The sequence below is a fragment of the Microtus pennsylvanicus genome, chromosome 14 (assembly GCF_037038515.1).
Source record: "Microtus pennsylvanicus isolate mMicPen1 chromosome 14, mMicPen1.hap1, whole genome shotgun sequence".
Taxonomy (NCBI): Eukaryota; Metazoa; Chordata; class Mammalia; order Rodentia; family Cricetidae; genus Microtus; species Microtus pennsylvanicus.
In genome coordinates, this window is record NC_134592.1 from 36,914,589 (window position 1) to 36,941,196 (window position 26,608).

Here is a 26,608-nt window from a genome sequence, read left to right on the forward strand (position 1 = left end):
ACAGAAGGACCTCCTACACCACCACCTAGCCTAGAGTCTAGAGAAGAAGCCACAGCAAACCTCCCTCACATTCTATTCTTCCTCTTTATTGGCAACTTAGCCTCTTTTGTTACTACAATAGAAGTAATGAGATTCATGTCAAGAGTCAACTTATTAAAATGTCTACCATTTACATCTACAGAGTCTTGTCTTACTGAAAACTCACCTTTAGGTCGGTCATTCAACAGGCTTTTTCACCGATTGTAACTTTTTCTGTGTTACTCGTCTTATGTGCATTTCCCCTGAGAAAGGGGGAGACAGATGAGGTACAAAGTTGAGGAAATTAGAAGAGGATTTGATATGAGGAGAAAGAGCCGGCAAAGAAGAGGAGCAAGAGTGAGGGAAAGTGGAAGAGATATCATTAGAGGAAAAGTGGGAAAGAAGGAAGGCCAAAGACAAGAGAGAAAAGGGCACACAAGGAGAAAACTTAATTTGGGTCTCCAATTCCAACAATGTCCTCACTACCTCGCCAAGTGCCCTCGTTCCGTCCAGGGGAGCTCACTGTTGGTTCACAAACCTGGTCCCTTCAGGGGCATTCCCTCCCTTTTCCTTTCAGCTCAGGTTTCACAAGCAGGGAATGAGCATGGCCACGTAGAACTTGGTTTGTCATATTGAACAGGAAGATGAAAAAGAAGCAGGTAGGGTAGGAAGGAAACGTGAGTACTTCATATATGGTTTCCCTCTCACTTCTCGAACCTTTGTCTTTGGTCTCGTTTCTCTATGATGTCTGAGGCATCATAGAGAAGCCTACCATCTGGGCTCACTACAAAGAAATCAGAAAAAGTTGAGAAGAGTGGATTCTTGAAAGGCAAGAAAGGAAAAGTTAAGAAAGAAGAGAGATCTACGAGGGTCCAGAGCGACAGGTCTAGCTTGGGATCTGCCCTGCCATTCCCCGGCCTTGCTGATAGAAACCGTCCGTTTGAAGTGCCACTTTACATAAAATGAGTTCAGAAAGAAGAGAGAGTAACCCCCTCACTGCAGAGGTGTGTGTGTGGGGGGGATGATTTGGATGTCTCTGTCCTCCACTAGCACTGCCTGGAGCTGGGAACCCGAGAGTCAGACAAGCTTCGCACGGGAGATTATTTTCCTTCTTTGGAAAGCTTTATTATTTGGCATTACCTAGAAACTAGAATTACAGACACATTTTTAGTCTTTGTCCAGCCTGAATTTAATAGAATGGGGGTTTAGGATGGTTTAGGGGGTAGGCTTTGCTTTCTTGGTTAAAAAGTATCAGTGAATGGTAAGAGTGTGGAAGGGGAGCCATGGGTTAGAGGAGGGTGAAAAGGGGAAAGGAAATGCTAATCAGGGGGAAAACTGAAAAACTGTACAGGGCTACAGAAAAATGGGGAGGCACGGGAGAGGAACGAAGGAAGAAACGGGAAAGCACGTGAGAGAAAACAAACAGGGAAAATAGTTAATGCGCATTGGAGATTGTGCCATGCCTGTGATTCAGCAAGCTCCACGTGGACTTTTGCTACTCCTTTGTGGTGTCTGTTTCTGGAGTGTCCAAGACACCCATTCCAAGCTGCCTGCTAGACTTACAGAAATTCTGTCAGCAGCACAACCTTATCAGCTTTAAGAATAATTGTTAAAATGCCCTCAGCCCAAGGACCCAGCCATACACACAGAGACAAGATAAATGTCATATTCATGTATTGGAGAAAGTACTGTCAGAACTAAAGCCTGGGGCTTCCACTCAACATCAGTGTTTGGATGCCTTTCTCCATATTCTCTCTGGGTCCCTTCAAATTGTTTCATGGGTTTATATGTCCTAGTCTCCCAAATTGTCATTCTTGCTCCTTGTCTCTCTTGTTTCTACTTGTAGACTGAGGATAATTGTCTGTGTGAGCACACACATGCATGGTAGGTGTACATGTACTGTACGTGTGTGTGCGCCTGCGTGCATGTGGAGGCCAGAGGACAACCTCGGGTTCTCCTCAGGACCTTTCCACCTTGAATTTTGAGACATGGTTTCTCAAGACCCGGGGCTTGCAGATTCAGTTAAGTTGATCTGTGGCCCCCAAGATCCTCCAGTCTGCATAGTGCTGAGATGATTAGTGTGCACTGCTATGCCTAGCTTTTTATGTGGATGCTGGGGATTGAAACATATCCTCAGGCTTCAGCCCTTTAGTGCCTGGCCTCTCTGCATCCCGTCAACCATCATCATCATCGTCATCATCATCGTCACCCCACCATCATAGTTAGTACATATTAACTATATATGTATAAGTATATATGTATAAAACATGTGAGTAATTCTTCCTGCCCTTGTTTCAATTCTCACTACTTCTTGTCTGTCCAAGACCATTTGGCACCCTCCACCTTGACTGACAGAATATCTTCCTACTTGGCCTCTTTGTGCCTGCCTGACATCCTCTAGATTCTCAGAGATTTAGTCAGTGGAGAAACATTTTAAAACACAGCAGCAATTTCACCACTTCTCTGACATTCAGTGGCTTCTCTTTGGCTAACACATAGTGTTATGGCAGGTAACTTGCCTGCTATTTTTGTCTAATCTCTCCCTAGTCTGCCAATGTTCTTCATATAGAATACATAAGCATCACATGCTTGTGCAGTTGCAAAACCAGTTGAGTTTGTACCAGCAGACATATTAGTTCTCTGCATGGACTACACCCATCTGTAGCTGGCCAACGACTCCTTCACACACAGCACTAGGTCTATCTCTGTGTTTAGTGACTAGTTGGTCATGTTTTTAGCAGTTGGGCTGCCATTAGACAGCTCTTTGCCTTTAGTAAACAAAGACGGCAGTATTTACTTTTACTGGGTAACTCTGGAGTTTTAGTTTGGCTTCTTTATAAGATACAGTTTACGGTAGTAGTTGATGGGTAAAAATTCTACAAACTAAAAGGGAGATCTTTCATTTTCTTTTATAAAAGATTTATTTTTAATCACATGTATATACGTGTGCATGTCTGTGAAAGTAAAGACCATGTATGTGTGGGTGCCATGAAGGCCAGAGATCTCCTATAGCTTGAGTCAGAGGCGGTTGTGAGCTGGAATCAAAGTGGGATTCTCTAAAAGAGTACTACACATTCTTAACACTGAGCCATCTCTCCAGCCCTCATCTTGCATTTTCTTTATAGAAGCACATTTCTCTCTAGTGTTCTCAGGCTCAACACTGTAGAGTAGAATGCAGACCCACGTTCTGGTTGAGATGAAGCTCAGCTGGTGTTTTGGATCCTGAAGCCCAATGAGAAGCTATAAAAACAAGTCTCATTTGTGTAAAACTCTATGCTATATTGGTTTAGAACACTGGCTGCTCTTTCAGAAGACCTGGGTCCAGTTCTCAGTACTCACTTGATGGATCACAACTGTAACTCCAGTTCCAGGACATCTGCTGCCCTCTTCTGACCTTGCCCAGTATCAGGCACACACATGGTGCACATATATACGTGCAGAAAAAAAACACCCATACACATAACAAAGTAAGCAAATCTTTAAAGAAAGTTATATCTACCCTATCTTCTTTTCCTTTCTTTCCTTTTTTTATAGAACTAACTCTTAAGAATGACCACAAATGTCTTCAAATATTCTGTTTTTTGTATTATTTTTCTTTTCACTTAAATCAAGTTAAATATTCATCTGTGTTCTTTCCATAATATTTTTTATGAGTGTGAGGTAGCTGAGGCTTCTTCTGGCTCATAGGTTAGAGAGTGGCTTAGAGGTGAGTCTGCAGTCGGCAAAGGGCAAGGTTTCCATATCCTCTCCTATATGATAACCTCCTCGTCAAATGTTTGTTGTTACAAATTAACGATTCCTTAAGACATGGGAATGTGTTAAGAAGAAAGCCCTGTATCCAAACATTAAATAATGTCCCTCCACAGTGAGTGTTAGGCTAAAGACATAAAGGACAGCAGAGGAGCTGAGTGATTTTTAATTCACCAAAAATGCTCCCCATCCAGATCTGCCCTGTTACTGCTGTGGACTGGACTCCATCTGTAGAGCTCTCCTTGGAGTGGTTTGTGCCTGATTAGACTCGGAACTGGGAAGTCAAAGTGACTGGCGCCTGGGAGAATCTGAAGATGGGCTTGGAAGGGTCTCTCCAGGGTAGAGTGTTTAGAACGGGAAGGCATGAGAAAGTGCAGCTGGAACCCTTTGTTCTAACGTTCTAAGAGCACAACAAAACATGTCTTGGAATTTGTTCCTTACCTATAGTGTCTGAGTCAGTTCTTGTTCTCCTGTAAAAAAATAAACAATCAATTTAATGAGTTGCCATCGCAACCACAAATATTTAGAAAAGAATGACTGGGTCTGAGATCACTCGTCATTTTTCAAATGCTTTGGAAATGGTAATGAACCGTGCCTAGCAAGCCTAGACTGTTAGTGATTATACCAAGGTAAGACTGTGTTTACAGGTTAGTCAACTCGTAAAGGCCACAAAATCAGATGGCATGTAATGGCATAAAGTCTGCTGTTATCTCCACCTGCAACTGCTCAGCCTCCCCGTCTTGGGGTGCATGAGAGTCTGTTGAGGAGTTACCTTTGGATTTCCCTGCCCACATAATTGTAGAGGCAGTTATGACTCATGCAAGGGGCCCTGCAAATGCATTCACTTCAGGCTCTACAGTGGATCTCAGGAACTAAACTTAATGTAGTATTTCTCTGGAGTTTGCCAAAAAGGAGCCACATAGCTTGTGCCAATAGGTCTGAGGATTTAGATTGAAGGCTGGGCAATACAAGAGAATGGATTACAAAACAGGTGCAAATAAGGCCAATTATCCTGGTCAAAGCAAAGGGTCACAGCGATACTGTTTTCTCTCTGTGTGAGGAGTGTAAATTCTTCAAGGCCTCCTGTGACAGCGGAGAAAAGCCTGGTTCCTCATCCTTGCCCATATCTCATAAATGCCATACTTTGTATTTTAAACAGTAGTGACCAGAGAGGCATAATACTCAGCAAAGCCATGTTTGTCTTCGTAACATTTTTGCATTCCAAAGCAAACAAGTATAGATTATAAAGTCTTCCTGAAATGAATGGTCTTAGCAAACAAAAATAACATATAGAATGTAGTCATCAACCTCACCTTTCTGGTTAAATCCTGAAAATGCCCCTGGAATAAAGGTTAGGTGACTTCCATTCTGCTCTTAAAATAGTACATTGTTCTTTTATAATTAACATTCTTAAATTAGAGTCTAGCTACTAATTATATTCCCGATGCAAACAGGCAGCAAAAAGGTGCCTGTTGGTGTACCAAAAATATTCCCGTGGACAGACCTCAAGAGAATTATATAGTTTTGTTTTTATTTTCTTACTTATTTCTTCCTAGTAGTTAGATTAATGGTATAAGAAGCTAACTGACAAAGTCTTAAGGAATTTAATTTGCTAAATTACAATATTCTTGTATTTTAAAATTCCATTATTTTGCTGCTTATATAGGAATTCATATAATTTCTAACAATCATATAGTGAACTAACATAACCTATCACCTACTGAGAACTTTTCATCCTGTTATTTTTATAAATTTTATTATTAAAAAAGGGGGGGCTGGCGAGATGTCTCAGAGGGCAAAGGCACCTGCTGCTAAATCGAAAACCTGAGTTTGATCTCCAGACCCCACATGGCAGAGGATACGACCAACTCTCCCAACTGTACTCTGACCTCCACACATGCACCCTGACACATTCATTCCCCACCCCAACCCCACTAAATGAATAAATAAAATGTAAAAATCATTAAAAATAAAACAAAAGTAATGCTGAGTGTGGTGATATAGGCCTTGGTCCAGTACTTGAGAGACAAAAATAGTTGTGTCGCTCTTTTGTTCAGAGCCTTCATGATCTGTGTAGCAAGTTCCAAGCTAGCCAGGTTTCTTAGGGTTTATGTTGCTGTGTAAAGACACCATGGTTATAGCAACTCTTTTTTTTTTTTTAAAGCATTTTGTTGGGGTGGCTCGCTTACAATTTCAGAGATTCAGTTCATTATCATCAAAGCAGGGAGCATGGTGGCATGCAGGCAGATATGGTGCGGGCTACATCTTTCTTGCAGACAACAGGAAGTTGACTGAGACACTGGGTGGTATCCTGAGCATAGGAAACCTCAAAGTTCACCCCACAGTGACACACTTCCTCTAACAGGACCATACTCACTCCCAACAAATCCACACCTCCTGATAGTGCCAATTCCCTCCCTATGAGGTTATGGGGGTCAATTATATTCAAACCACCACACCAGGGTTACATAATGAGACCCTGTCTCAAACCAAACCAAACCAAACCAAACCAAACCAAACCAAACCAAACGAACCAACAAACAAAACTACCAGAACAAAACAACTAAGTGTACTTGCCTAACATGTACAAGGCCTTAAGTTCAATATCCTGAACTGTAGAAAAAAAAAAGCAATTAAGAACTAACATGGGGAACCAGAGAGATGGCTCAGCAGAGTATATTACTCTTCCTGAGGTCCCGAGTTCAGTTCACAATACTCCAGCTTCAAGGATCCAGTGCCTTCGGCTGGCCTCCATGGCAACTGCACTCACATGTACATAGCCCCCCCACACACATACATGCCCAGAATTAAAACTATTTTTTAAAAAGAGATAATCTACTGCCGAGGGAATATTTAGAGCAATGAAATGGTTCTTGTGAATATAACAAAAGCCAAATGCTATATACATTCATCGAAACCCATAGAACTTTATACTATGAAGTATGAATCTTTATGTTATAAACTGTAAGCTTCAGCCATTTAATAACAATGTATCAGCATTGGCACATTGATTATAACTTGTCAAGTAAGTGAGGAGACTGGGGTGTGGCAGGGAAGTGGCTGTGCTTCTCACTGCTTTTTTATTCTATAAATTGAGAGCTGCACTACAAAGTAAAGCCTGTCAATCAATTGCTCCAGGCATGCAACGGTTTTCATGGAAAAAGGTAAAGAAAGGAGTTGCTGCCTCATGAGGCTAGTGTTTATTTTATAGGGTTTGTAGAATATTAGTGGCCGGGAATAATTGTGTTGTGAGAATGGAATAAAATTAGAAGGGTGACTCAGAATGCCTGGGCCTGACCAATCTGCTCAATTGGATGGTTCCATTTTTATCATCGAAGGAAGACATCCTAGGGTTTTCTTTTAAGCCCACACCTACATAGAGTGATTGCTCTGTCCACACCTTCTGGCCCTGAGTCTGTCCTGCAGCTTATATTCCTGTCTTCCTTCTCTGTGTCTGTCCAATGGTTTCTGTTTCTCTCTTCTTTCTTTATTACATCTTTCTCCTGTTTATTGTTTATTTTGTTTCCTTTTTCCTCTAGCATACTAGGCTTACCAGTAGCCTTTTCTGTAGTAAGTCCCAGACCAACCTGAGCTACATATTGAGACTTTGTGCTAAAAATAAAAAAAAAATAGTAAGAGGTTAGGGTTATAGTTTAGTGGCAGAGGGCTTCCCAGCTAGGAGACCCCATATGCAGTCCCCATTATGTAGGGTGGTAAGACACAATGCATCAGTGGTCTGGAGGACATTTATTTGTTTTAGTTGTTTCTCACCTCTAATAGGAAGTAGGAAAATTCCTGTGGATGATAATAGCTGATGGGAATATGTTTTATTACCATTGGTTAATAAAGAAGCTGATTTGGCCTATGGCAGGGCAGAATAGAGCTAGGCAGGAAAACTAAACTGTATGCAGGGAGAAAGAAGGCAGAGTCAGGGACACCAGAATCTTACCAGTAGTCCACAGCCTCGTGGTGATACATCGATTAATAGAAATGGGTTAATTTAAGGTATAAGAGTTATCTAGAAAGACACCTAAGCTGTGGGACAAACAGTGTTGTAATTAATATAGTTTCTGTGTGATTATTCTGGCTTGAGCAGCCAAGAAATGAATGTGCAGTCTCTGCTTACAAATAACAATAACCAAAGTGAACCGTAAGTATGTATAGCCAGCTCCTAGTCGGAGAATTCCCACAAGGAGACTCTTGAGGAGTTTGAGTTGATAGTTTTCCCTTTGGCTATAAAATATACACTCACACCTCTATCCACACACAAACAAACAAATGCAATTTAAAAAATTAGAAAATTCAAGTATTTATTAAAGGTGCTAAGAGGCCTATAAGTGAAGTCTTCAAGATGGAAAGTATCCCTCAGTGGTAAAGTGTCCTGTGAGTTTATATGTGAGCCTCTTGGTTCAATCCCTATCACTCCTTCCCCCAAAATTATCAATACAGAGTTTAACATTTATAAAATAGATTCTAATTGACCTGAGTTCAGAAGAAACATGGTAAAGCAAAAAGAAATGTTAGTCAAAGATCTATTCTATACAAGCAAAAATCAGATGGAAAAGTAATAAATTATTTTTAATACTAAAATAAGTTAGAGGCCGGGTGATGGTGGTGCACGCCTTTAATCCCAGCACTCGGGAGGCAGAGGCAGGCGGATCTCTGTGAGTTCGAGACCAGCCTGGTCTACAGAGCTAGTTCCAGGACAGGCTCCAAAGCCACAGAGAAACCCTGTCTCGAAAAACCAAAAATAAATAAATAAAACAAAATAAGTTAGAAGAAAAGAAAATTATATCATTCCCCTAGTTACACAGGAGAGTTCATTTTGTTGTTGTTGTTGTTGTTCTTGAAGTAACAAAAGTAATTTTCAGTGGCAAAGTGTGATTCATTTGCTCAGGAATGCTTCCCAGGCCCCTTTTATGCATTAAGTAAAAACTAATCAAGTGCTCTATTCCAGTGGAGGAGGCAGGTCATAAACAAAGGAAATATAGTGTGCCAGCTAGGATGTGCGGTGAGTAAATCTGAGCTGATGCGAGTGAGTTGAGGAAGGCGGAAGCAGGGAGGAGAGAGAGCATTTGAGCAGACGACAGAATCAACTGTGAAGCTCTGAGGGGCCAGTTCCAAGCTGCCTAATAATCACAGATATCTGCCAGGAAACCATGTTACACACACGCGCGCGCGCGCGCGCACACACACACACACACACACACACACACACACACAATGCTTATATACATATGAACAACAACAACAAAATGAACTCTTCTGTGTAACTAGGGAAACGATATAATTTTCTTTTCTTCTAACTTTTTTTAGTGCTAAAAATAATTTATTACTTTTCCATCTGATTTTTGTTTGTATAGAATAGATCTTTGACTAACATTTCTTTTTGCTTTTCCATGTTTCTTCTGAACTCAGGTCAATTTGAATCTATTTTTACACAATGGAAAAAGAAAAATGGATTATTTTTCTAAGTAACTGATGGAAATTCATAAAATTTCCAATTGAATTATCAAGACAGAAATAGTAAATTGACTCCAAGACAGGCATACGCCTTAAGTGTGCTTTCGGCCTGCAAGATGGCTCGGTCCTATTATAGCACTTGCTACCAACCATGATGGCTTCATTTTGGCGTTGGGGCCTACAAGATGGAAGGAAGGAACTGACCCCACAAGTATCCTCTACATCTGTACGTGTGCAAACAGTTACTTCTGATTATCGAATGCCTGTCTCATTCATGCTATTCCCATATATGCTGGGGAGTTTTATAGCAACCAGATAATCAGCCAACTGTCCATCCACACAACTCATCCTTATCCTGTACCTGTAGAAATATACATCAAGGAAACAACCCAAAGAGGGAAGTAATTTACTGGAGTGTAGTGTTTTGTAGATAAAACCTGCAGGTGATCCATATGGCCACGGAAGAAGGGTCAATCATCTTTTGTGTGCTGTAGGACACAAAAGATGCTCACCAGGAAAGGCAGACACACAGAACTGAGGAAGACTCACAAGCTAGGAGAGAAAAGTTCCCAAGACAAATATACAATGGAGTTTAATTACAGCAGGGTGGAAAGAGGCCACGGCTGGAACAGAACTGATGATTAAAGGAATTGATAGTTGTTGTAGCTATTGATAGATATTTCTTTTCTTTTTTTAAAAAAACGATCTGTTTTGTTTATTTTTTAATTGCGTGTATGAGGGGGAGGGGAGAGGGCCTGTGTACACACGAGCGCAGGTCACCTCATAGTCTAAGAGAGGGCACTGGACAGGTCTGCCTAGGTAGCCCTGGCTAGCCTGTATAGAACACGCTTCCTACCTACTCACAGGATCTGCCTGTGTCTGTTTCCCACATGCAGGGATGAAAGGTGTGCACTACCATGCCTGGCAATTCAAAATGTTTTTACATTTTTTTTGTATTCCTTTGTTTTATTACAATTGGTAGAACTTTTAATAGAGTATACAGATATATTAATGGAAACATTCTTAATTTGTTTTAAAATTTAAGTAGAACACATCTAGAAGTAACTTTTTAAATTAAGTTTTATTGTTATTGTGTGTGTATATGATGCGTGCGTGAGAGTGTATGATGTCTGTGTGAGTGTGGGCACACTTGTGCCGCTGTGTATGTGTGTGTAGGTCAGCGATCATTGTCAGGTTTTTGCCATTGATTCTGGTAATCTAACTCAAGCTATCAGGCTTGGCCAGCTAGCACTTTTATTTGCTGAGCCATCTTGCTGACCTTAGTGGGTGTTGCTTGTGGTCCTAACATGTAGGGTTGACATAGAAAGATCATAAGTTCAAGACCAGCATGAGCTAAATAGTGAATTTGAGATCAGCCTGGGCTGGTCAAAACAAAAACAAATTGGCTATGCTTTGAAGTAAATAGCTTTATCATGATACCGGGAAGCTCACTATTAAATAGATGTTTTCTGTTTTGCCGGGCGGTGGTAGCGCATGCCTTTAATCCCAGCACTCAGGAGGCAGAGGCAGGCGGATCTCTGTGAGTTCGAGGCCAGCCTGGTCTACGAGAGCTAGTTCCAGGACAGGAACCAAAAAGCTACGGAGAAACCCTGTCTCGAAAAATCAAAAAAAAAAAAAAAAAAGAATATAAATTTTCCAGTGAGGACAAACTATCATGACCATTCTGCTCTGTGATTGTGTGACTAACATTAAGTTTCCTCAGTTTTATGCTAAACTTGCTTCATTTGCCTTCCAAGATTCTAAGACGTTAGAAATCTAAGAACTTTACTGTCACAAGGAGGATAACTCAGAATGATCTTTATTCTGTTGTTTTGTCTGGTTTAGAAAAAGCAAACTAAAGTTTTAAGAAATAAAATATATTTTTATAATTTTGCAATCAAAATGGCATAAACCAAAGAAAATTCATAGTTAAAATAAAACTGTCCATTAAAATTTATTTATTTATTTATTTTAAATATTTATTTATTTATTATGTATACAATATTCTGTCTGTGTGTATGCCTGCAGGCCAGAAGAGGGCACCAGACCTCATTAGAGATGGTTGTGAGCCACCATGTGGTTGCTGGGAATTGAACTCAGGACCTTTGGAAGAGCAGGCAATGCTCTTAAGCACTGAGCCATCTCTCCAGCCCCCTGTCCATTAAAATTTAGAAAGTGCCTTTTTACCTTTAACAAGAACTTTGATAACTCCTGTTTTTTCAAGTTCTTAATTTCTGATTGTTTAAGTTTTCTACTTTACATTTTTATTAAACATCATTAATTTATTGTCTCCAAGTTTTGTTTTTTTAGACAGATTTTCAAGACATATCCAAGTTTTAAAAAAATGTATATATTTAATAGTTTTGGTTTTCAAGACAGTGTTTCTCTATGTAGCCCTGGCTGTCCTGGAACTTGCTCTGTCGACCAGGCTGCCCTCGAGCTCCCAGAGATCCGCCTGCCTCCCGAGTGCTGGGACTAAAAGCATGCATCACCACCGCCTGGCAGTGTGACACTTAGGTTTTCAAAAATTAGCTATTTCAATAGCTTATTACTTTGTTCTTTTTGATAAAGCAACGAATCTCTTTAGCACTTCAAATTACTTAATAAATTCTAGTTGCTTTCATTCCTAAGTTAATTTTTCTTATCCTGTTTATGTGTGTACAGTACATATAATTTCTTCCCCCGCCCTGTGCTGAGGACCAAGCCCAGGGCCTTGTGTGCGCTAAGCAAGTAGTCCACCACTGAACTTCCCTCCAAATCCTCCTTTAAATATATTTATTTAAAAGGTAGACCTAATTGCATTCCTCATTCTTATTTTTACTAAGTTGTCTACTTAAGGTAGGGTCTAACTATGCTTTCCAGGCTGGTTTAGAACTCATGGGCTGAAGGGACTCTCCAGCCTTAGCCGCAGGGCTGGCTGGGACTACAGGTATGGGCCACCCAGTCTAAGATTAGGGTTAGATCCAAGTTCTTGTGAAGGGTTACCCTAGAATGATTGTATTAACTTGTACCTTTATACCATGATCATATTCATTCACATTCAGCCTGCAATCAGCTTTTCAGTAGAAGTATTAAAATAATTAAAAGTCTTTCATATTATTGGAAATACAGAGATGGGTAAGAGATGTATAGAGACTCTGTAGAAAAAAAATGTAGATATGCACAGTGATAAAAATACCCACAATCTTTCTAGAAGTTAACACTACAGCTCTAAAACGTGGGCCCTGTGCTTCTCTGTATTTCCTAAAATGTGTGCTTTTGGCATTCGACCAATAGTCGGAATACCAACCGAGCAACATAAAAAGCTGATGTGGAAATAAAAATTAGCCAAGGCTGACCCAAATGTGGATGGCTAAGGGGTGCCTGTGCCATCTCTCTGTCACACTGTGTCTGAGACCCTTCAGAGACATGCCCGAGTTTCAGGGAGCAAGAATAGGTGTGTACATAGGGTACACCCTAGATTGCCCATGACACTGACCTGGATTCTGTAGCCTTGAGACGCGCATTTGGAAGATCAGTCAACTTTTCTTCCAAGGCTTTATCACCCGTTTCTATGGATATATTTTCCTCGCTTTTTATAGGAGTCAAAGTAGTCTGGAAACATCTTTCGCCTTGGAAAGTGAGTGTTAGGTCTGAGATGGTGACATGTTTGGAGGCATCTTTGAACTCATTCTTATTTTTCATGTCTCGTAGACACCCATGCCTCAGGACATTTTCCTTTGGGAAATGACAAGCAATAGCAAATCAGTTAAGGAAGGACATCATGCAGAAACAGACTGTTTAGGGAGCAGTTTCTAGTCATTTTATTCATTCTTATTGAGTGTTCACAGGTCCAGGGACAGGGAATAAGTCATGGTCTTTCCCGGCTATGGAAAAAAGCCTGGGCTGGTGTGGAGGCTGGTGCCATGGGAACCGTGGCAGGCTCCGCTGCAGCCTAATGCAGTACATTCAGTTCCGAGTGCCATGCACCAGTGCCCCCATCACATAAGATGATTAGTGTGTAGTCATGACACCCATCTTTGAATTAGGAGGTAAAGAAGGTTTTCTAGGAATACCTTGCATTCTACCTCAGTCAGGTTGCTCTTAGGAGCATCTCATAGGTTATGGGAGGTTGGGGCTCATAATTATAATAATTTTGATTTTCGAGATCTACAGCCTAATCTAAAATGCAATTCCCTGAAACCACTCCTCTGTTTTTAATGGTCTTCCCATCACATACCACTGGTCCAAGTCTCTCAGTGACCGTATTAGAATGTCTCATGTGGGCCTCAGTGCAATCAGTCAGCAAACTCTATCCCTTTGTCTCTAACAGTCTTCATGTCTGCTCTTCTTCCTCCATGACCACCACCTGTCCATTCTAGTCCTCTTGGGCCCAGTGGCACATATCTGCAGTTCCAGCACAGGGGAAACTGAGGCTGGAGGGTTGCAAATTCAAGGACAGTCTGGGCTATAATAGCAAGACCTTGTCTCAAAAAACAACAGACAAAAGCCCAACCCAAAGCATGTCCTAGGAGTAATGCAGTGATCTTATTTCCTGAAGAGAACTCCATTTCTTTCTTACAGTGGCAGCCATTTCTATTTAGTATAAACTATTCAAGGTTCTGTAAGGAGAGTCTGCTTAAGAAAGGCCAGCTGCTCTTCCAGAGGACCCAGGTTCAATTCCCAGCATCCACATATGACTCACAACTGCCTGTAACTCCAGTCCCTGGAGATCCAGCACTCTCTTCTGGCCTCTGCAGGCACTGCACACATGTGGTGTATGAACATGCATGCAAGCAAAACATCCATACACATTAAAAAAGAATCCTCTGAGGAATGAAGTGAAAGTTAGGAAATGTTCCCTTGTGTGGTGGCCCTGTGCAGAAATAATGGTTCTCTGGCACACAATCTCCATCCTACTTTCATCATGGATTTTGCATAGGTCTGCTTTGAGGTCATTTTGAAGTTATCATCTATATTTCTAGTCTAACATTTTATATTTATTATTATTACATGGAGGTTCTAATCTCAGGCCATATGCACAATGTACCAGTGCTTTGTACCACTGACTTGTATCCCTATCCTTTTTCCTACTTTTAATTTTGGGATGAGGTCTCACCAAGTTCTCAGGCTGTCCTGGAACTCATCCTGCGGTCCATGCAGGCCTTGAACTCTCAAGCTTCTGTTACAGGCTTTTGCCACCAGCTCTGTGTAATTATCATCAGAATTTTGTACCTGTCATTAGAAACTGTGGAAAACTATTTGAATATTTCCTATTTTAAAAGTACTTACCTGTAGAATAGGAAACAAAATTCAGAAAAGCAAATAAGGTACAATCTGCGCATATTTCCTCAACATAGAGACAAACTGTTTTTCACAGTTTATGTTGTTTCTTATGTACGTCTGTATGTGTGGTGCATGTGTGTGTATGTGCTTGTGGAGGTCAAAAGTCCACATGGGCTTCTTCCGTCTACCCCTCTATCTTATGTTTTGAAACAATGTTTCTCAGTGGGACTTGAGGCTCACTGTCTAGGCCAGACTGGCTCTTCAGTGCTGGGATTTCAAGTGTGTGCCCCCATGCCCAGGCTTTCATGTAGGAGCTGGGCATCAAACCTAGGTCTGCATGCTTGTGCAGCAAGCAGTTTACTAACTGAGCCATCCATCTCCCAGCCCTATTTTTTCTTTTAGTGTCTATATATCCATGCACTCTTATATCTTAGAGACTATAGTCTTCCGGTTTTTTTTTTTTGTTTTGGTTTTTTTTTTTTTTTTTTGATTTTTCGAGACAGGGCTTCTCTGTAGCTTTTGGTTCCTGTCCTGGAACTAGCTCTCGTAGACCAGGCTGGCCTCCAACTCACAGAGATCCGCCTCCCTCTGCCTCCCGAGTGCTGGGATTAAAGCGCCACCACCACTCGGCTAGTCTTCCGTTTTTTTAAGTCAATTATGAACATCTTTTCAGGCCAAGAAATGCTTTTGAATAATTTTAACAAGTATACAACACTGATTTGTCTAATAGAGTTTTGCTATAATCTTGATGTACTTTGGGAGCACCAAACAGAGGACTGTGAACTTGCCCTTGGGAGTTCCAAGTTTGTTTGGCTCTTCTTGGCAGGAGTTTCTTAACCTGTGTGGTGTGACCCCTCAGGGACAAACCAACTTTTTCACTGGGATCATATATCAGCTATCTTACATATCAAATATTGACATTACAATTCATAACTAGCAAAATTACAGTTATGAAGTAACAACAAAAATAATTTGTGGCTAGGGGTCACCACAACATGAGGAATCACATTAAAGGGTAGCAATACTAGGAAGGTTGAGAACCGCTGGGTTAGGCTGTTCTCATGCTTTCATTACTTTGCTGTTATAGGCATGGTGTGGATATGCGATGATTAACATCTTCCTTGTGTGTGTGTAGTGCCTGAACTCAGGGCCTTGTGTGCACCAAGCACATATAGTATCACTGAACCATAGCCCCAACCCATGATTCACATCTTTGTAGCTAAACTTCTCGTTCCTATTAAAGGGTATGCATTATGTATGTCTGAGAGTATTGGATCCTGGAACTGAACTCACAATTGTGAGCGGCCATGTGGGTGCTGGGATTTGAACCTCGGTCATCTGGAAAAGCAACCAGTGTTCTTAACTACTGAGCCACCTCTCCAGCCCTGGGTCTAATATCTTTGAGGTTCTTGGTTCACAATCATTTCAAGAATGTGTGGCCAGTCCTCACCCATCCTGCAGATATCTCCCAGTGCTCACCTTACCATTCCTTTCTACCATTCACTGTCTTCACTCTGTGCACAGCCAGTTACGTGGGTTAAATCAGGGAGGAGACTTTAGAAGAGGAAAAAGATGCTGATCATCTGGTATACCTCTGCACAGCCGGTAGGGAGCAACACACCTTACTTGTTTCACAGCACAGAGACTAAGGACGTAGAAAGATGGGAAGAGGGATTTTTAACTTTTCCTCCTATATTTCTCTTGTGAGATGTCTGTCCTCAATCATAACCCCTTTTATACCGTGGATCTAGTTGAGATTTTTCACTAGTTGTCTTCAAGCTGATCTCTACAATCTATCACATCACCAGATTGATGTTTTTAAAAATTTTACTTTTATTTGTGTGTGTGCGTGCACATGTGTGTGTGCACATGTGTGTGTGCACATGTGTGTGTGTGTGTGTGTGTGCAAGCATAAGTGCATGCCACATGTGTGCAGGTGCCTGTGGAGGTTAAAAGGGTATCACATCTGGAGGTGGAATTGTAGGCAGTTGTGAGCTGAGGATGTGGGTGCTAGGATCTGGGGTCCCCTGGAAGAGCAGGAAGTGCTCTCTGTTGCTGAGCCATCTCGTCAGCCCACTATATTGATATGTAAGATGCTCAGTTCCTTACTTCAAAGTTGAGGTCCCCATTTCCTAATGTGGCACTCAGCTTGCGAGTGACTTTTATAGTTCTGTGTCTTTTTTCTTCCTGTACTCCCTGATCTTTAATTATTTTATTTTCTGATTTCTGTCCTCACCTTTTCTTATTGGAGCCTCAGCCCATCCTCATACTCAAATCATAAATAGCCATTAGATTATATTAATATTCTCATTTTAGGTTGTATAGGTTCAGCAATTTAGTCGGTCATAAATGGGATACCCAAAAGCTAAGATTCTAACCCTGGTCTTCTGATCCTGGCCCTGAAGTTCTCTGTGTCACACTACTGTTTCCCGGTACTGGAGTAAGTCTGATACCGGGATGGTCACTAGTTCAGGGAATATTTTATCACTTGTTGAAACCATGGTACTCAGAGTTGGCTCCACAGCGTTTTCATCATCAGTGTTGACTGAGAACTTGGCCACAGCTCTTGTGCTTGGTCACCAAAGAATGGAAGTCCCTACAACACATACCTTTTCCTCTTCCTTGGCCTTTATTATGTCGTCGTTTTCAAATACTACTGTGACCTCTGAGACATTCGGGGCCTCTTTGTCTTCTATGACTTCCGTGACCTCTGTGATGATTTTTATATCTGGAGCGTCTGTGGCCCCAGTTTCTGGGATATCGGTGACATCAGTGACATCAGTGATATCGGTAACATCTGTAAATTCTGAGAAGTCTGCACTTTGAGTGACGGAAGCGGAGTAGATGCGAGTGTGGGAGTGCACAGCCTGCAGCTCTGCAAAGGCCGTAATGTCCATGATGTCCATCGAGCCTGTGATGTCTGTGCTGTTTGTGATTTCTGAGAGGCTGGAGACCTCGGATACTTTGGAAGTTCTGGCTTTCTCCTGGTTCAAGAGGGTGATGAGGTCCACCCACTGGGAAAATACGATATCCTGTTTATATACAGGAGCACAGAGCTGTAAATAGTAGGCTCGGCCACTTATCAGCTTAACTTTGAGTCGCATGTTCTTAGCACTGTGCACAGAAAGAGTCACAAACTGCAGAGGGAGAAACCTAAAAACAAACGCAAGTGGAATGTCATCTGAAGACCTATAAAGGATTTACCGGCTCGGAGAATGAGACCGTCAATGGCCTTGTGTCCCAGATAGCTGAGGGTGGGAGCTCCTAACAGCCATCTCATCTTAACCATGCCTGATTTTACTAAGTGACAAGAACTTTGTTTATCACGAGGAGCTGCCCATCCTCATTAATCCTGAAAAGTTGAGGCTGAGGGCTGGTGAGATGGCTTTAACTAGGTAAAGGTACCCACAGCCAAGCTTGATGACCTAAGTTCAATCCCTTGGACCCATATGGAAAAGGACAGGCTAATTCCACAAACTTGTCTCCTAATATTGGACTGTGGATGCACTGCCCGCACACACACACACACACACACACACACACACACACACACACTAAATATATTAGAAGATGAGGTTTACACATCTGTGAATTCAAATAAAAGCTACATTGAGATTTAATATTATTCCAGTCAGAATGGTTTCTATCACTAAGACAAACAACAGGTGCTGGCAGCGATACAGGGAGAATACGGAAGGCATTGTGTACTACTGGTAGGAGTGTAACTTAGTGTAGCTGCTATGGTAACCAGTCAGCATGGAGGCTCCTCAAAGAGATAAAACTTGAACTCTCACATGATTCAGCAATGTCATTCCTGGTTGTGCTCGTCCAGTGGAATCTAAGGCGTCATGCAACAGGTATACCTGCTTACTCCTGGTTTCTAGGGCACTGGTCACAGCAGGTATACCTGCTTACTCCTGGTTTCCAGGGCGCTGGTCACAACAGGCAAGTTATGGAATTAGACCAGGGAGTATGAACAGATAGATAGATAGATAAATACACACACACACACACACACGTACACACACACGCGCGCACACACACACACACACACACATACACACACGCGCGTGCGCAGACACACACACTCAAGCTTTATTCATCCATAAAGAATAATGAGATGATATCTGCAGGAAAGCGTCTAAAACTAGAGATGGCATTAGGTGAAGTAAGCCAGGTTTAGGAAGTCAGAAGTATCATGCCCTCTCTCATGAGGACTCTGGATGTTTAAAAAGGTGGGGCAATAAAACACTTGCTGTGTGAACCTGATGGCCTGGTTTTGGACTTTGAAACTCAGTCCAAGCATCTGTAATCCTAGCTGGCCTTACTGGGGAGTGGGAGGTGGAGATGGGAAGATTGTTGGAAGCTTCTGCACTAGCTAGTCCGGAGTACACAGCAGTGAACAAGAGAGATGCTGTCTCTCGCAGGGGAGTTGATGACTGACACCTGAGGGTGTCCTCTGACCTCCTCATATACACAAGACACACATGCACCATGTGCACACACACACACATGCATGTGCACCCCCACACATACAATTACACAGACATAAAAGACATGAAAGTAAAAGGAGACTATATGAGATGAAGAAGAAGCCCGATGAGATGGGGTTGGGGGCCAAGGGAGGGTAAAGAAGGATGGATATGGTCAAGGTACTTAATGCACACGTATGGAAACATTATAATGAAACTCATTATTTGTACAGTAAGTATACAGTGATAAAATTGTCTAAACATGAGGCCAAAATTAAGCTACTTGATCAAGATCATAGACAAGATGAGGCCAGACAAATTCTGATGGATGTGAGGTCACTGTGGGGAGGAAGAGCAAGCTCTTGAGAGGCTGCTGGTTTTAGTCCTTATTACTTTAGGTTTTTCTTTTCTTTTTTTTTTAAACTTAATTGTCAGTTGTCATGAACCATTTTTTCCCCTGGATGCTCTTATAGACACCCCTGCATCATCTGAGAAAGTAATGCGCCTGACGGCTCTTTTGGAACCCTAGCCGTCAGCATCTCTACTTTCAGCTCGGAGGGGCTATGGTGTTCTCTGAGAGACTGCTGTCCTCCTGTCCCGTGACTCACCTGGTGAGCACCAGCTTGTCTGTGGAGGAAGATGACAGGAGGCGTTTAAAGAGCGGTTCTGATTCTTTTCTAGCCTCTGGTGTCAGATGTGCCAACAGCATCACATTGGGGGTCTTCAGGACGGGATTGGAAGAACAGATGCCGATGGTCACCCAGTTTGCTCGGTTATGCAGATAAATCGACTCACCTCTCCTATTGACCTGAAAGCAGAGAACAGGAAAGGAGTTTCTTGATAAAAGGCATAGATTTAGCACCCTTGCTTGCTAGAGCAGTGTAAGTGAGGCCAGAGAACAGGGGAAATGAGCCATGGTACCTCCATTCCTTGACTTGTTCATGATTTGGAGATAGCAGAATGAATAGCCACATCTCTGGCCTGTGGAGTCTCCTAGGGAGGACCAGAGCTAGCGACTAAGGTAACTATAAGTACTTCAGGGTATATGGATTATGTGACTGGGGTATTGACTTAGGAATGAAGTTGGTGATGTGTTAGCACACATGTAGCAGTTAGTTCAAGTGAGCAAGCACTCTGGTGCTTTCTAAGATGCTTGCCTTTCCCCCCTCACTTGAACCTCCAGAGTCAGGAATTTTGGTAGCTTGCTGCCAATGACTAACTAGGAAAAACTGGGCATCTTGGAGAGTGTGAATGCAGTTATGTGGGACTGTGGCTGATATGTAGATCATAAACTCCCCCTTCCTCGTGTGGGGCCAGGGTTGTGTGGTTAGAGTGCACAAGAGATAGTATGAAAAAGGTTCAGGAATAAAGGGGAAAGAGATTAGCAGGAGGAAGTAACCGAATGCCAAAAACATTAAATTATGACATCATGTGTTCCTGGGGATCGTGTGTCTAGGGCAGCATTGAAACATGTTCTGGAGACTCCGCTCTTCCCCGTGGTACGTTGGACACAGAGATGTCACGCTACTCCTCCACACTTATGAAGAATGAACTCTCCTTATTTTTGAAGTGTCTGTCACCTTCCTTGTTATACTCTGTGGGATCAGCTGAAGGTGTTGGCTCTGTGTTCAGCAGCAGACAATCATGACATTTCTGTGAGGGACAGGCATGGTTCACATTGCTGAGCCCATATCTTTGCTTGAGAGCCTAATGTTGAGTGTTGAGAGGAAAGCCCAGCCAACTCCCAGGTGCTCTGCAGCTTCATTCAGGATGCTGGCACATTCTTACAAGAAAGAACTCTTGTCTCTGACGCTATCTGACAGTTATATTGCCCTTTCAGGACCAACATATAAGACTTATTTTAATTCTTAGCACTCCCCAGATTGTTGTCTACTTACTTGGTCACTAGGGACTGACCCCAGGGTCTTGTGCATGCTAGACCAGGGCTCTACCATTGAGCTCCTCTTCAGCCTCAGTCGTTTGTCTTTAAAATATAGGTCTAGGGGCTAGAGAACAGCTCAGCTGTAAGGCCTTGCTCCTCTTACAGAGAACCTGGGTTCAATCACCAGCATCTACATGCTGGCTCACAACCATCTATAGGCGTATACATGGTGTACAAACACATGCAGGCAAGCCACTCACATACTTAAAATATACAGTTTTAAAAATTAAAACTCTAAGAAAGAAATTATCTGGATACCTTCCTGTGATAGCATGTTCTAAACATCATTTTGTGTAACAAGATTATGTTAGCATGACAATTTGGTTAGCATGGTAGAATTTGGACAGAATTCTCACCTTCGAGTTTGTTTGGAACATTTTCCTGTAACACTAAGTTTTCAGGCTTTTTAAAAGTCACAAATCTGTCCCCCTTAATATCACACTGTGCCCTCAAGCCACTAAAAAGATTTCTCTTTTCAACATTTCACTGTCTTTGAGAAAATGAAATCTGGAAGTGACAGGACTTGATTGAGAGTGCAAGAGTCATTTACCTGAATAAAATTGCTCTCCAGTATGGGAGGGGTTATAAAAGGGGCATACTCTCCCCCGTCCAGCACATTCTTAAGATGCCCTAGACGGAAAGCCTGTGGGATCCAGACAGGATCTTCGTCATTCTCTGACTGCTTGTTCTTCTCCATCATGCTGACATGGAACATCAGAAAAGCGAGAGAACAGAGAACAAACGCATGAATCCGCAAAGAAGGACACAGCTACACTGCATCCTTTAGTTATTACTGAGTAAGTTTTTATCATATCTGTGATATGCTTGACTCCACGCCAGGCAATGTAGGCACATATACACCAGGAATTTATACTTTGGGGGGTGGCAGACAGTTAGCAATCAAACACAAAAGTTGTCTGATAGTACAAACAGCAGTCATAAAGAGGAACGGGTGTGTGACTGGCAATCCTTACTAGTGTGGGAAGGAAGGTAAGGAGACTTTTTAACATATGCCTTCTCCCTGAAACCATTATTTTCTATTTTCCCCATAAATTAATCATGGTGGGATCTCATGTCCTTTTGGGTAAGGATGTGAAAAGTACATTAAACACCTCACACATGACTGAGCCTTAGCCTTTGTTAGGGAGATAAATGGGATAACTATCTAATCAAGGACAGTCTATTCCCTGCTACATAACTCATGTTCTCCTTCTCTGAAGACAGCTTCAGCAGGAAACAATGTGTCTACGCTACTGATTTCACCCTTTGTCTATCAGCAATGATTGTAGGAAGGGAAGAAACAGAACCCCCAAATTTATGTACATACATTCAAGAGATTGTAATCTTATTTCTGTAAGAATATACGCAAAAGGTCAAAAACTAAAAGATACTAACCTTTACTGATCATTAAGGCAGTGTAAGTCACAGCTACAGTTGGTCCTTGTGTTCCTCCAGAGTCCAAGAAGAACAGTAAATCCTAAGCATGTCTCCGCACCTCCTGTCAGGGTTGTGCCTCTCACAAGCGCATGGCCTTGGGCAAGCTGTGCAATTCCCTTTCTTAGCACGGTTTTCCCTGCCAGGCTTTCTACTGTTAGCAACTCTGTGGCTCCCTTTGTAGTTTCTTAAAATATGTTCACAGAGAGGATAAAATCAGTCAAGATGAGCAAGAGAGTGAAGAGATGGGAAGACTGAAATAGCCTGTCGAAGTTAACTACTGAGAAATGGCACCAGCACATCCGTCCTTAGAAGTTAACTACTGAGAAATGGCCCCAGCACATCCGTCCTTAGAAGCTAAACTGTGAAAAACAATGAGAAACAAAAAGCAAAGACAACCATCATCATCACTTAAAATAGAGATGACAAGAAATAATAATTTATACACTAGTGCTTCTATGGGGTAAGCAATAAAGATTTTGCATGCCCTATCTCATTTAGTTATTTAATTTGGGCTATGCTCATAGACACCACAGCTAAGGCTGAGAATGGAAAAGTAACTTTGCGATCATCACACAGTTTCTACCTAATAAACTAGGATTCAGATCCCCTTTATCCTGACTCGAGGAGCTCATGGCTGTTGCCCAACCCTGTCCTTTTGTGCTTGGAAAGCTAGGTGTGGGATCTGGCAACAGTGAGAGAGCTTGGGATGATGGGAAGAAAGGAGAACAGGAGCAAGGAACACAGAAAACATCTCTTTCCTTCCTGTTTCCTTCTCTTCCTAAACAGTTTGCTCCTGATGCATTGGTGAGACAGAGAGAGGTTGGAGAAGAGGGGAGGATGCAAATAAGGCCTAAGGAAGGCAGAGCAGTCCCCTTGGCTTAGCTGTCTCCACCTATCAGCTTAGGCTCTCATGTCTCTTCCCATGCCTCCAATCTAGAAGAGATGGTCAAGGCTGGTGAGACAGCTCAGTGGGCAAAGGCTGGCAGCCTGATTTCATCCTCAGAACCCACACGGTGGGAGAGTCAACTCCTGCTAGTTGTCGCTGCCTCCCATGCGCATACATAGATATAATAAAGATTGTAAACTTCATCATCGTACATGCATCTTGGCACATGGAGTCTTCAGGAGAAAGGAAGACAAGAGCTCATAGAGAGTCATAGGTAGAAGAGGGAGGGGGAGAGGACAGGAGGAGGAAAGGTCAGGAGCAAATGTGACCATGCAACTGTCCATGGTCTCATCTACAAGGACCATCTTGTAGATGGTCAAATCTTACCTCAGGGCTGAGTCACAATCCCGTGTTGGAAATGAAGTTTGCAACTCACTTCAGTTTGAGTTTCCTCCTTTTCATGATGAAGCTTTTGTGAGAGAAACAAATACAGAAAATAAGATATTATACAGAGGAAGCTAACTTCATTTCTATACCTTCTATTTCATATGTTGAAGTCTAAGCTTTAAAGTCTTGTAACTGTGCCAGATGGGTTTTATGGTTTGGATGTTAAGTGCCCTCGGTAGGACCATAGGCTTAAACTTTGGACCACGAGAGCTTCAATGCAATCAACGTGGATTTATAACTTGATAGCATCCCTGGGAAGTGGTGGCAACTTTCAGAAGTTGGGCCAAGTAGATGGAGGAGATCACAGGGAATGTGTTAGGGAGCTATAGCTTGTCCTAGGGGTCCTTTCTCTTTCTTCTTCTCTTTTTCCTTCTCCATCCGCCATGAATGGTGAGCGTCTTTGCTCCATGACAACTACCCTGTCTGGGCATCATCAGAATGGGCTATTTGAATCCAGCAGCTGCAACAGATTCTCATTCACTGTGGTCACTGCATGTGTGTGCATATGTGCTTATGTATGTGTTCATGTATGTGTGAGAAGGTATGCATGTGCAGCAGGGTTTCTCACTGGCAGTGGAGTTTATTGATTTAGCTACACCATCTGGCCAGCAAGCATTAGGATCTTCTTATTTGGATCCATGACACTGGGATTATAGGTACATGCCACTGCACCTGGCTTTTTGCATGTGTTCTGGGATCAGGTCTTCATGCTTGTGTAGTAAGTACTTCCTGGCCACCTCATCATGGTCATATATGATTGGACCCAAACTAGCAATTGGTCTGAAACTGCTTCTATGCCCAAGGAAGCTATAAGGTAACAAGTTCTGTGCCCAAGGAAGCTATAAGGTAACAAGTTCTGTGCCCAAGGAAGCTATAAGGTAACAAGTTTTTTGCCCAAGGAAGCTATAAGGTAACAAGTTCTGTGCCCAAGGAAGCTATAAGGTAACAAGTTCTGCGCCCAAGGAAGCTATAAGGTAACAAGGTGAAGAAAGTAATACAGATTATGCTGTTAGGTTGTACTTCACTGCTATTGAAACTGTGTTCCTGTGGTTACTTGAAGCTATTAATGTCACCTTCTGTTAACATTAAGAAAGCCCAGCACAAAAGTAACAGAACTGATATCAGACATCTGGAAGGTCTCAGAGTAAGTGAGGCAGATCAGTTGTTATAGACAATGATGACCGAGTTGATTCCTACAACCCACATGGTTGAAAGAGAGAATTGGCACCTGATGGAGGAAGGTCATTGGCTAATAAAGGAACTGCCTTGGCCCATTTCATTGGTTAGAAGATAGGTGGGAGGAGTAAACAGAACAAAACGCTGAGAGGAAGAGGAAGTGAAGTCAGACTCGACAGCTCTCCTCTCCGGAGCAGACGCCTCAGCGAGACGCCATGCTCCCAGCTCTCAGGCAGCCGCACACTATGAAGCTCCGACCCAGGATGGACAGAGGCTGGAATCTTCCCGGTAAGCGCACCTAGGGGCGCTACACAGATGATTAGAAATGGGCTAAATTAATATGTGAGAATTAGCCTAGATAGAAATGGGCCAAGCAGTGATTAAATGAATACAGTTTGTGTGTTGTTATTTCGGGGCAAAAGCTATCCGAGCAGACGGCTGGGGTGTTGGGGACGCAGCCCAGCCACTCCTATTACTACAGGCACCTGCAAGTTATCTTCTAATCCCACATGCATGTGTGTAATAGGAGGCCACTTGTTTGTTTCCTGGCTGCCCAGACTCCTGAAATAACCATGCAGAAATGATGTTATTTCCAATACTGTTTGACCAATAGCTTAAGCATATTTCCAGCTAACTCTTATATCCTAAACTAACTTATCTCCATTAATCAGTGTATCGCCACATGGCCGTGGCTTACTGACAAAGTTTCAGCATGTCTGTCTCCGGCAGTGGTACCATGGCTTTTCCCAAACTCCGCCCTTTTTCTCCCAGCATTCAGCCTAGCTTTCCCTGCCTAGTTTGGCTCTACCCTATCACAGGCCCAAAACAGCTTCTTTATTAACCAATGGTATTCACAGCATACGGGGGGGGGGCATCCCACATCACCTCCCCTTTTCTGTTTAAATAAAAGGAAGGTTTTAACTTCAACACAGAAAAATTACATTTAATAGGGCTGCTGTGATCAAGCTGCTTACCAACCCCCCCCCCCCCGAAAAGTCATCGTGAACACTCCTAAAAATACTTTGCCCAACAAAAAGCAGGAAGCAGTTTAGAGAGTACTATGCCCATATTCCCAAATATTGTCTATAAATGTTTGTTTACATTTAAAGGGGGATATAATATAAAGATATGCATTGTTATGCTCTTGCTTTATTGATACAAATTTAAGGTCAATTTTGTTATATGTATATTTCTGCTCTTGATTAAAGTATTGTGTTTGTGCAGCTCATTTAAAAATGTAATATATAATTAAGAAGTATAGGTTAATAGAGTCATCTATAATAGTTCAAGCCCATAGTCATGTTAGCTAGGTTTTGTAGATATATAGAGATATATTTCAGTTAGATAGGTATTTTCAAATCTTTCTGAGACCTTCAGAATATGGCATTTAAAAGTTTTAAGGACTTAGGACTGCTTGATGTTGTGCTGTATGAACTGGACATGCAGGACCCACAGCAAAATGACTGCAGAATTTGCCCAAAGGTGAGACAATCCTTTAGGGTTCCTGCTTCATGAAAGAGTTTGCCAGACATTCTGCAGGATACAGAAGAAAGTTACTGACAAACTGCCAATATAGGCAGAACTGTCTTTGAAATTTCCTGCTTCATGGAAAAGTCTGCCTGACACTATGGACCTGTAGGCTGAAGATGGATGCTCTAGCAATACAGAAGAACTTTAGATTACCAACCCGGCATCAAGATGTCTTAGTCAATTCTAGAGTTTTAAAAGTTGCTTACAATGCACTTCCTATTT

General features: G+C 42.2%; 1 protein-coding gene across 2 annotated transcripts; it reads right to left on the minus strand.

Moving 5' to 3' along the window:
* Positions 1-1,306: 1,306 nt before the first annotated feature.
* On the minus strand, positions 1,307-21,610 carry Garin2 (golgi associated RAB2 interactor family member 2). Of its 2 annotated transcripts, XM_075947931.1 has the most exons (6): positions 21,461-21,610; positions 19,577-19,776; positions 17,106-17,649; positions 12,710-12,948; positions 4,210-4,238; positions 1,307-1,371 (listed from the first exon to the last, which is right to left on the minus strand). In XM_075947931.1, exons 1-6 carry the CDS (start codon positions 21,608-21,610, stop codon positions 1,307-1,309), a joined length of 1,227 nt encoding a protein of 408 aa, XP_075804046.1. The 2 variants fall into 2 exon arrangements, with proteins under 2 accessions (XP_075804046.1, XP_075804047.1); XM_075947932.1 differs by lacking the exon at positions 19,577-19,776 and having other exon boundaries at positions 21,461-21,507.
* Positions 21,611-26,608: the final 4,998 nt, after the last annotated feature.

Coding starts and splice junctions, on each gene's coding strand:
- Garin2 (XM_075947931.1), bottom strand. CDS start 21,610: ATGATGGAGAAGAACAAGCAGTCAGAGAATGACGAAGATCCTGTCTGG. Junction 19,777..21,460: donor TGGAGAGCAATTTTATTCAG/GTAAATGACTCT, acceptor CTCTGCTTTCAG/GTCAATAGGAGAGGTGAGTC. Junction 1,372..4,209: donor AACTGACTCAGACACTATAG/GTAAGGAACAAA, acceptor ATTTTTCTGTAG/CCCTGTACAGTTTTTCAGTT.